We start from the raw sequence: 11576 nt of genomic DNA, 5'->3' as shown, positions 1-11576 counted from the left end.
CGAGACAGGGTTTCTCTGTGTAGCCCTGGCTGTCCTGGCACTCACTTTGTAGACCAGGCTGGCCTCGAACTCAGAAATCCGCCTGCCTCTGCCTCCGGAGTGCTGGGATTAAAGGCGTGCGCAACCACGTCCAGCTCCAAACACAAATCTTAAAGTGGGCAGTGCTGGTTTACACTTTTAATCCCAGTTCTCGGGGAAGCAGAAGCAGGCAGATCTGAGTTCGAGGCCAGCCTAGTCTAAGCTGAGTTTCAGGGCAACCAAGGCTACACAGAGAAACCCTGTCTCAAAAAACAAAAATACAAATCTTGACATCAGACTGAAATGTACATATGCTTATAAAAGCCTTGAAGGTAAATGCCAGTAAATCCAAGGAGAAAAAAGCCTTCAAAGCCTTCAAGGACTTGAAATAGGAAGATAGTGCTACAATAAGTTAAAACGTGCATGCTACTTAAAAGTCTTTGCCTGAAAGAGTTAAGAAAAACAGCAAACCTGGCAGTGATGACAGACGCCTTTAATTACAACACTAGAGGCAGAGATAAGAGGATATCTTAGTTCGAGGCCAGCCTAGTCTACAATGAGCTCCGGGAAGGAAAAAAAAAAAAAAAGAGCAACGTAAGATAAACAAAAAACGGAGTCATTTGGCCGGGCGGCATTGGTGGCGCACGCCTTTAATCCCAGCACTCCGGAGGCCGAGGCAGGCGGATTTCTGAGTTCGAGGCCAGCCTGGTCTACAGCGTGAGTTCCAGGACAGCCAAGGATACACAGAGAAACCCTGTCTCGACAAACCAAAAAAACGAGTCATTTGTTCCTCAAAAACTACTACTATACACACCGCAAGAGTATTTCCTCGTCAAATGGAAAAACCACAGCAGTAAGAGGAAACGGACCGATACTTTCTAGGAACAGAAGACAAAGTATGGCAAACGCCCTTGAAAGCCCAACAAATAAACAACTAAAAGCCTTCGGAATAAGCGCTGGGGAAACCTGGCAGGCAACCTTAGGTCAGACTCTGGGCGTCTGGACACCCACATACCTCTCTCCCGGTCCCCTCGCTACTGCATTGTACAAGTGGGAGGGGTTCCCGCCGAGCTCCGCCCCCTGCCCGGTCGGAGAGCCGGGAGGGTGCAAGTGGGAGGTGGCACGGAGCCGACCGAGGGAAAAGCCCGCCCAGGTGACTGAGGCTGGAGGCGGGGACACCGTTCCTGAAGGGGTCCGCCGGGCGGCAGGGCAAAGAGGATGCCCCTCGTCCCGTGAGGGACAGAGACTTGGAGTGGAAAGAGAGAGATTCAAAGAGCACCTCCTTCAGGTAGAGGCGAGCATCCCCTGTCCTCCACGCCCCGGCGGAAGAGTTACTCTAAAGAGGCTTCTTTACAGGACGGGAGGAAGGAGTCGGAGGTCCCGCCCCCGGGCTCGGGCCCGGGCCGGGGCTCGGAAGGAGGAGAGCCTCGTCAGGCCCCGGGCCCAGCCGCCTCGGTGGGCTCGCCCAGCCCCTCGCCGCCCGCAGCCGAAGCAGGTGCCGCCCCTCCCCCCAGCGCGGCGCCCACTCTCCCGCCCAGCGGGCCGCGCGCTCGCTCTCCTCGTGCCCCTGCCAGAGAGCCGGCCCCTTCCTTACCCCGCTCACCTTCGCGAGCGGCTCCGCCGCTTCTCCCCCCGACCCCTCCAGCGGCCACGGTTCTCACACACTGCCTCTGGTCCCGCACTCACTCTCCCTCACTCACTCACACACATACACACACACACAGCGCGACCACGGCTCCTGAGCGGCCCACATATTATGCGTCACTCGCAGGCTACGTACTGGGCGCGCGCGCGTTTGTAACGTTGGCGCGAGGCTCCGGAGCGGGGAAGGGGGAGGAGCCGAGGGACATCAAAGCGCTCCTGGGAAATGAAGTTTCCACGTTTAAGGGGGGGGGGATGGTGGCGCTAGACCTACCATTAAGCACCACCTCAGCGCATTGACTTCTGGGATTCGTAGTTTTCTTTAAGGCGGAAGTGAAAAAGGAAGAAATGGATCTTTCTAAAAGTCCGGGCTGGCCGAATAACTTTGTCAGTACTTAATTCTACCCTGTGTCATCTAAGGGCTCAGTAGGACTCTGCCACATCAGGCCTAGAAGATGCCAGGGTCAAAGAATGCATTTCGCACAAATGTATTCAGAAACAACTGTACTCGTTAGAAATTCGTTGGTTTTCCTTTGTCTTTCTGTTAAAAACATAGTCGGCAGGAATCAAAAAACATCAGTTATTATGTATTATATGTGGGGCAGAAAAATGAAAGCCCTTCGGTGAAAACAACTAATCACGGAGACCATCTAATTCAATTTATCAATTTTAGAGTTAAGGAAAATGAAACCCACAGTAAATGACTTGCCTAACTTCACAAACCAAAGGGAAGCTGCATCGGAAGGATCTGATTTTGACCCAGCGATTCAGTGTGATAGCATGGAAGATAACGATAACTCCACAATTGAGCAGAATCTTGACAAAACCTACCCAGACGTCAGGACACATGCAACTCACTATTGTTCTTGGCATTCTGAGTGAGTTCTGTGCGTTTCCATAGAGCGATTACAGCCAATACATTCTTGTGGAAATTATAAGACACTGTGGACCTCTTGTCATGATCAGATTCTATGGCTGTTACTAAGCCTGTATCAGAGGAGTGGTAGTAGCAGTGGTGCATGCCCTTAATCTCAGCACTTGGGAAACAGAGGCAGGCGGATCTCTGAGTTCAAGACCAGCCTGGTCTACAGAGTGAGTTCCAGGACAGCCAGGGCTACAGAGGGAAATCTCCAAAAAAAAAAAAAAGAGCAGGAAGGGGAAGAAGAAGAGAGAAAGAAAGAAAGAAAGAAATGAAAGAAAGAGAAAAGCAGCGGCCAGTATCTTAGGGCTTAAATCCACTACCACCCTACCCCACCCACCTGAGCACTCTGCTCCTTCCTCACTCAATTGTGTGCTTGGAGTAACAGCTGCTTGAAATACAAATTCTAGAGGGTGAATAGCAGTGCTACAGGCATGTAACTTATAATCACTCTCTTGCTACAACATAGCTTTCTCCTGTGCATCTGAAATCTTGTCTCTTGAGCTATAATGACCATTATTTATTTAGACTTTATAGCAGACTTGAATCAAATTTTTTTTTAAGATTTATTTATTTTATGTGAGTAGCCTGTCACTCTCTTCAGACACACCAGGAGAGGGCATCAGATCCCATTACAAATGGTTGTGAGCCACTACTCAGGACCTCTGGAAGAGCAGTCAGTGCTCTTAACTGCTGAGCCACCTCTCCAGCCCTAAATCAAATGTTTTAATTACACTCATTATTCTCAACACCAGGGCAGATAAGGCTAGCCACCTTTATGGAGGAGAAATCAAGAGTAGTAATGTTGAATGAAGAGTTTCGCTGGGCGTGGTGTCGCATACCTTTAATCCCAGCACATGTGAGGCAGAGGCAGGTGGATCTCTGAGTTCGAGGCCAGCCTGGTGTACACATTGAGTTCCAGGATAGCCAGAGCTACATTTAGGTAGATAATGCCTCAAAACAGACAGACAGACAAAAAAAGACACAGATTTGGAGACTGGAGAGAGCCTAACATGAAAGAGCATTGGCTGCTCTTCAGAGGACCAGGATTTGATCCCCAGGACCCACATGGTTTCACAACCACCTGTAAATTCAGTTCCAGGGGATCAGACGCCCTCTTCTGGACTCTGGGCATCATACATGCATGGAGTGCACCTACATACATGCAAGTACAACACTTGTATTCATAAATAAATCTTTATTTTTTTTCCTTTTTTTTTTTTTTCAAGGCAGAGCCTCAATACCCAGCTCCAGCTGTCCCGTACTCCCCTGTGTAGACCAGCTCTGGCACTGAAATCACAGACATTCCCCTGCCTCTGCATTCCAAGTGCTGCAAATAAAGGTGTGTACCACTGTGACCAGCTACATTTTTATCTTAAAAAAGAGAGTTCACAACACCTATAATACTATTTCAGGCAGCTTTCCTGCCATATCTTCCTGGGCTATAAACCCAAAATGTAGAGGGATGGCTCCTCCAGGTATCCTCAATCCCTTGGGTACCTCACCTCTTCCTGTGGTCGAGATGCCAGAGCCCTTGTGGGGACCCAAAGCCCAGTTCATCAAAGCAGGAGCTGCTGCCTCATTATGTCACCAGATGGCACTACCCCACTTTAGGAACCCAGGATGGGGGTACTGGGTTGGAGGTCTTAAGGGGCATCAAATGGGATTAGGGAAGCTAAATCTGGAACATTGCAGTAGAAAAGCAGAAATACAGGGCCTGTCTAGAAGCAACTCTCTCAAGAATCTACCATGCCAGGCAGCAGTGACGCACACCTTTAAACCCAGCACTCAGGAGGCAGAGTCAGGAAAATCTATGAGTTTGAGGCCAACCTGGTCTATAGAGAGAATTCCAGGACACCCAGGGCTACAAAAAAAAAAAAAACCTGTCTTGAAAAAAAAAAATCAGCCAGGCAGTGGTGGCGCATGCCTTTAATCTCAGTACTTGGGAGGCAGAGGCAGGCGGACTTTGAGTTCGAGGCCAGCCTGGTCTACAAAGTGAGTTCCAAGACAGCCAGGGCTGCACAGAGAAACCCTGTCTCAAAAAAAAAGAAAGAAAGAAAGAAAGAAACAAAGAAAGAAAGAAAGGAAGGAAGGAAGGAAGGAAGGAAGGAAGAAAAGAAAAACCAAACCATCTCCGTCGTCGTCATCATCATCTCCACCGTAAACTGGGCATGGCAGTGCAAGCCGCCAATCCCAGCACTTGAGTGGAGAGATGGGGATCAGAAGTTCAAGATCATCCTTGGCTAACACACCAACTTTGAGGCAAACCTGAGACACATGAGACCTTGTCTCCAAAAACAATCTCCACCCTATAACTTTTGGAACCCCCTCTCCCTCACTCTGAACACTGTGTAAAACTACAGCAACGTGCGGCCAAGCACTCCAGATTCCCATTCTGGAAAGAAAGAGCAGCACCCAAGCGTCCCTAGCTACATATTCCAGGTGCAATCATTGGCTATTTCACAGGAGGGTTATTACCCACATGGCTAGATAGAAAAGTCCATGTGTATGTGTATTAGGCACCCGTGTTTAAAGCCAGCTTTCACGCCTAAGCACACAGAAACACAAAACCACAGATAACCCAGGCCTGCGCACCTAGCTTGATTCTGGCACATTGGATCTGAATCCTTAAAAGGAGCATTTTGTCCTGGATTGTTTGTTTTGGCTTCTTTGGTAGAATATCTGAGGGCTTTGTCCTACTGTGCTCTACTCATGCCTCTCTCCCTGCTGGGACAACTGAGAAAGTAATCCCCGACAGAAATGGGAGGAATAGTGCTTACTAAGCTCCCCAAAATCAGAAAGGACAAGAGGAATAGGGCATGGTGGGGCATGCCTTTTCCAGCACTCGGGGAAGACAGATCTCTGAGTTCTAGGCCATCCTGGTCTACAGAGTGAGTTCCAGGACAGCTAGGACTGTTGCACAGAGAAACCCTATCTCAAAAACAAAAAACAAAACAAAAAAGAGATAGTTTTGAAAATAAAGGGTTGGGGGGGGGATGCTAGAGAGATGGCTCAGTGCTTAAGAGGACTAGATATTCTTCCAGAGGACCCAAGTTCAGTTCCCAGCACCCACATGGCATTTTATAACTGTAATTCCTGTGCCAGGGGATCCTACATCCTCACACATGCACATGCAGGCAGAACACCAGTGTACATAAAATTTTAAAAAGTCATTTTAAAAAGTGAAGGGCTGGCCTGTACTGCCATGCACACATGTATGAACAGAGACAGTGTTTTAAGACAATAAAACGGGAGGCAGAGGCAGGCGGATTTCTGAGTTCGAGGCCAGCCTGGTCTACAAAAGTTGAGTTCCAGGACAGCCAGGGCTAAACAATCCTAGACATAATCTACCTATCCCTGTCACAAGTGTGCCCGTTATTTATAAAGAAAAAAATCTGGGGCTGGCGAGATGGCTCAGTGGATGAGAGCACTGACTGTTCTTCCAAAGGTCCTGAGTTCAAATCCCAGCAACCACATGGTGACTCACAACTACCGGTAATGAGATCTGATGCCCTCTTCTGGTGTGTCTGAAGACAGCTACAGTGTACTTGTGTATAATAATAAATAAATCTTTAAAAAAAAAATAGAAAAATCCACAGTAGCATCCTCTAGGCCTCAAGCTCCACCTCCTTCTATAACTACTTTTCTCCAAGTGCCTCCATTCGCCCTACCCTGATGCTACCCAATACCCCCTGCTTTCTTCTGGAATTCACTGAAGCTAGATGAATCTTTTATCTGCTTAATGCTCTGTTCATTGAACAAAACTAAGCTACCAGCATCACAGATGTTTCTGAGAATAGTATCAGTGCTTCCAGGCTCTGGGGACCCCAGCCTAGGCAAAAAGGAAATCTCAGTCATGCACTTAGTTGACCCACCTAGTGAACTCCAACTGTCCTCCAGTTCCCCCAGCTTCCCAATCTTCCCTCCAGAATGTGGGTTGAGAGGGCACTCCTACATAACTATATCTCTGTCCACCACTTAACAGAGAAATAAACTGAGGCTCTACAAAGATAATAGCACCCACATGGTGACTCACAACAACCATGGGATCTGATGCCTTCTTCTGATGTGTCTGAAGATGGCTACAGTGTACTCATATACATAAAATAAATAAATCCTTTTAAAGAAAGAGTTAAAAATAAGCCTTGGCTATATAGTAAAACCCTATCTCAAGCCTAGGTGACAGCACATGCCTGTAATGCCTCCAAGCATTCTGGAGTCAAGGCAGGTGAATCTCTGTGACTTCAAGGCCAGTCTGGTCTACAAAGAGAAACAGAGGCTACACAGAAACCCTGTCCAAAAACAAAAAGTAGAAGGATATTAAGTTCAAGGCCAATCTGAACTACATAGAGAAGTTCCAGAACAGGCTGGGCCAGGTGGACTAGATAGCAAGATTCCATCACAAAACAATCCAGGATCCTTTATCTAAAACTGGATGATCAATAACCAGGCTCAAATCCCTGTCTCTGACTCAACTGTGTCACTGATCATTAGAAATAAGGAAACCGTTTAGGAGAATTTGGAGAAGTAGATGGTTCTATGATTCCATGCAGCTTTGGTGGCAAACAGACCAGCCCCAATACTTCTTTTTCTGGTTAGTTTATGTGAGCCTGACACAGCTAGTCATTTAGGAAGAAGGACTCCCAATTGAGAAAATGCCTCCAATAACAGTGGCCAGTAGGCAAATCTGATTTTTTTTTTTAATTATTGATTGCTATTGAAGGGTCCAGCCCATTGTGGGCGGTGCCAACAGTGGGCTGGTTGTCCTAGGTACTAATCAAGCCATGGGAGAGCAAGACAGCAAGCAAGGTTTCTCCATGGCCTCTGTTCATGTTCTTACTTCCAGGTTCCTAACCTGATTTCCTACCCTGGCTTCCCTCGGTGATAGACCCATACCCTGTAAGGTGAGATAAACCTGTTCCTCCCTGTTAGTTAGTTTCTGTCAGGATGTTTTTATCGCAATAGAAAAGCTAAAATGCTATTTCCTTTTCACCAGCTCTGGGGCTTTAAGTTACTTCATGTCTCTTGAGCTTCAATTTTCTGGTTGAAAATAAGGCTCTCTCTTTCCCAGCACTGTTATGAAAGTTAAATATAAAGTGTTTAACCTGTTTGCCATTAAGTACCCGATCCCTACTTCCCACAACCTTCGCTCTGGTTGGTTACTTTGTCCCTTTGATGACTATAGAGGAATGCAGGTTTTCCACATTTACAGAAGTAAGCTCCATATGGAAATAGTCCTGGAGCATGGTGTCAGCAGCCCTGGCAAGTAGTAGAATGCAGTTTTCCACCCAGACTGGCCTTGATATCATTCTAAATAGAGAGGTGATAGATAGATAGATAGATAGATAGATAGATAGATAGATAGGTGATAGATAGATAGATAGATAGATAGATAGATAGATAGATAGACATAGAGAGCCAAGGATGACTTTGAGCTCCTGATCCTCTTGCCCCAACCCCCCAACCCCCAGAGTTCTGGGATTACAGGACCACATCTAGCAATATAGAATAGCTACTTCTTGGCCTGTTTCTCCACTCTTTCTCCTAGCAAAGAACTGAAAGTTAGTAATGGAGTCAGAAAGCAGAAGAAAGAGACCCCTCTCTGAGCTTTCTTACCATTGAAAGCCACACATCTAGTCAAACTTGAAGGATAGTAAAGGCCAAGGAGTCTCTTGGATGTGAACCTAGACCTGTTTATTCTTCCCACAAACCAGCCCATTCATGCCAATTGATCTCCTGTTGGATTGCTGTCTATATTTGGAATCTTTGCCTAAAGCACACTAACTCCTTCCCTATGATTCGATGTCAGAACAGTGATGTTGTAATCAGAGAAGAGTTCAAAGGGCGTGGCCAGAGATAACATACCTTGAGCCATTCTTCACAGTGTACTTGCCCAACACAAGGCAGAAACTGTAGCATGAAGGGGACCGAATGTCCTTCCAGGTCCTCCCTCATCCCCACTCCACCCTATTTGATCCCCTAGTGAAGCAATAACTAATCATGCCACTGACTGCTGGAGTCTGGGCATCCCAGAGGTCATGCTAGAGGTGCAGGTTTGGGAGAGGGGGTACAGAGAAAGTTAAAGCAACCATTCCCAGTTTCTTTAGCCTCAGGTTCCTTTAAGAGGAAATAGCAGTGAAATTGACATCAAACAGGCAATACTTGCCTTGCCTTCAAGATCCCAGAAGACTTTGAATTGTTGACAAATATGTTTATAGCTATAAGATCTCAACAGGACGCAGGAAATCACTGGTCTGATCCATTGGAAAATACTGTGGGGTTTGGTTGGGCAGACCCTATGGAAGAGTCACACCATAAGTTCTTTCATTTCAAAAGAATAATAATGGCTCAGTAGTTAAGAGCACTGACTGTTCTTCCAGAGGTCCTGAGTTCAATTCCCAGCAACCATATGGTGGCTCACAACCATCTGTAATGGAATATGATGCCCTCTTCTGGTGTGTTTGAGGACTGCAACAGTGTACTTATACATAAATAATTTTTTAAAAAAGAAAAAGAATGCCCAAGGAGGAGACCCAACCCCTATCCCATTCAGAGACCACCACCATCACCCAGAGTAACCACCACCTGCCTCTCTACAAGTCTGAATTATATGAGATTGGATCCCTGACATAGGATCCAAATATAGCCTAGAATACCTCCTTAGGCCTGGAAGCCAAAGCTATCGAGGCGAGACAGTGCTTGGTGCAAAGGGAATCCTGGGCTCTTACCGTATGGACAGCTATTCTTCATTCCCTAGTTAGTGGGGGTGTACCTCTATGAAAAGCCACATGATGTTCCTGAGGGGAGCCTCTTGTGCCCAGCTCCTGATTCACTGGGTTCAGACTTATCACAAGAGATTTTTGTGAAGTCACAAAGCTAACTCCACCCAAACAGGGCCAAGGACCAGGTCAACCAGGAGCAATTTGCAAATGACTAGGACTTCAGAAAACAGCCTTTGGACTAAAAAGAGAAATGTGGATCCTGAAAGACCTCACTAGACCAGCCTTAGTTTGAAGAGGGTGAGGGAATCTGTCAGAGAGCTGGGGTTGAAGATAGATTATCAGGGCTCATCCGGTAACTTCTGGGAGCTTGGAATTATGATTTGTACCTGTGTGTCTGCCTCTTTAGACTCCTTGGGGGGCCTCTTCCCCCAATTGAATACATACAGGGATCCTGATTACTGGCATTTAGGGTACTCCATGGGAAAGGGAAGTTTAAACCTTTGATCCAGAACCACTTCATCTCCTTAATAAGATACATCTATGATTATCAATTTGTTTGGTCTGATTCCTGGGCAAGCACAGGCCACCATATTCTGCCACATTGAAAAGCAACCATGGGGGTGATGAAAATGCATGCCTAAAATCCCAACCACTTGGAAGTTAGAGGCGGGAGAATCAGGAGTTCAAGGTCATCACGGAATGAAAAAAAAAGAAAAGGGAGGAAGTGACTACTGAAACCTCAGGCCAGGCTGAAAGACAGGACACCATGTCTAAGAAAAAGGGGGTGGGGATAAAAGAAGAGAAGAAAGATAAAGAAATCTTGGTGGACTTTGAGTTCTTTCATTTTCCCATTAGACTATGCAAAGTAAAAATATTGTTAGCAGAAAGAATGGGTGTCCAGTACCCCCTCCAAAATGTTCAGACTTACCTCCTGAAGAGCTAAACAGAGGAAAAAGTAAAATTAAAGTGAGCACTCAATTCTATAAAGTGGGGAAAGGCTGTCACTGCTGTCACATACAGTTTATATGTAGGTCACGACAAGAGCCACTGATAGTAACCTTGGTTTAATAACATAGCCCAGCCGGGCGTGGTGGCGCACGCCTTTAATCCCAGCACTCGGGAGGCAGAGGCAGGCAGATTTCTGAGTTCGAGGCCAGCCTGGTCTACAAAGTGAGTTCCAGGACAGCCAGAGCTATACAGAGAAACCCTGTCTCGAAAAACAAAAACAAAACAAAACAAAACAAAACAAAACAAAACAAAACAAAACAAAACAAAACAAAGGTGCTGGTGCACACCTTTAATCCTAGCCCACAGGAGGTAGAGGCAGGTGGACTTCTGAATTCAGGGCCAGCCTGCTCTTTAGAGTAGCTTCCAAGATAGCCAAGGCTACACAGAGAAATCCTGTCTCAAAATAAGATAAAGCCTGGAGAGAAGAGATGGCTCAGGTTGAGTACCTAAATTCACAGCAGGCAGCTCACAACCACCTGTAACAAAAACTCCAGGGGATCCAGTGCCTTCTGGCCTCCTCCATTGGTACCTATGTACACATGTGACAGATCTGTACACACACACAAAATAAATTTTTTTTAAAGATTTATTTATTATATGTAAGTACACTGTAGCTGTCTTCAGACACTCCAGAAGAGGGCGCCAGATCTCGTTACGGATGGTTGTGAGCCACCATGTGGTTGCTGGGATTTGAACTCTGGACCTTTGGAAGAGCAGTCGGGTGCTCTTACCCACTGAGCCATCTCACCAGCCCCCAAAATAAAATTTTAAATGGACAAAATTATGTTTCAGTTTGGGATATATAAGCCACTGCTCTGTTACCTAGCCTAGACCCTTTGTACCTTGAGATAGGAAGGATGCAGCACATTGTAGACACTATTGGACCTGCCTTCAAGGGCCTACAATCCAGGAACTGAGGAATCAGACCTTCCTTTAAAAAATATATATATATACCATCATTTGGTGATGTATGTGTATATATACATGAGAATTGGAATGGTACAGAAATTACCATCCATAGCCCCTGTCCAAGGATGGTTTATACTTTGTAAATCAGTCCATACAATTAAGAAGCAAAGGAGAACTACTGGGGCTGGAGTCTAACTCAGTGGTAGATCATTTGACCAGGATGTCAATGTGTTCTATCCCCAGCATCAACAAAGGAAAAGAGAAGGGGAGGAGGACATTATACCCTGACCCCTTCGCAAATGAAGGGGCAGCATAGAATACTGAGGACTTACACCCATTCCACTGCCTCTCAAGGTCTG

General features: G+C 46.3%; 1 protein-coding gene across 5 annotated transcripts in view; it reads right to left on the bottom strand.

Annotated features, from left to right (window-relative positions):
• Dcaf1 (DDB1 and CUL4 associated factor 1) overlaps positions 1 to 9367 on the bottom strand; it is a 66273-nt gene extending 56906 nt beyond the window's left edge. For 3 of the 5 annotated variants that reach the window (XM_021173030.1, XM_021173031.1, XM_021173032.2), the window contains exon 1: positions 9307 to 9367. In XM_021173030.1, coding sequence (XP_021028689.1) covers positions 9307 to 9328 — 22 coding nt within the window. In that variant the 5' untranslated portion in view covers positions 9329 to 9367. Of the gene's footprint in view, positions 1 to 1297; positions 1378 to 1621; positions 1774 to 9306 lie in introns of those variants that run through there. The other 2 variants (XM_021173033.2, XM_021173034.2) reach the window with 2 other exon arrangements.
• Between the last annotated feature and the right edge of the window lie 2209 nt (positions 9368 to 11576).

This window comes from Mus caroli, chromosome 9, assembly GCF_900094665.2.
Source record: "Mus caroli chromosome 9, CAROLI_EIJ_v1.1, whole genome shotgun sequence".
Classification (NCBI taxonomy): domain Eukaryota; kingdom Metazoa; phylum Chordata; class Mammalia; order Rodentia; family Muridae; genus Mus; species Mus caroli.
This window is presented reverse-complemented; position numbering and strand designations above follow the sequence as displayed.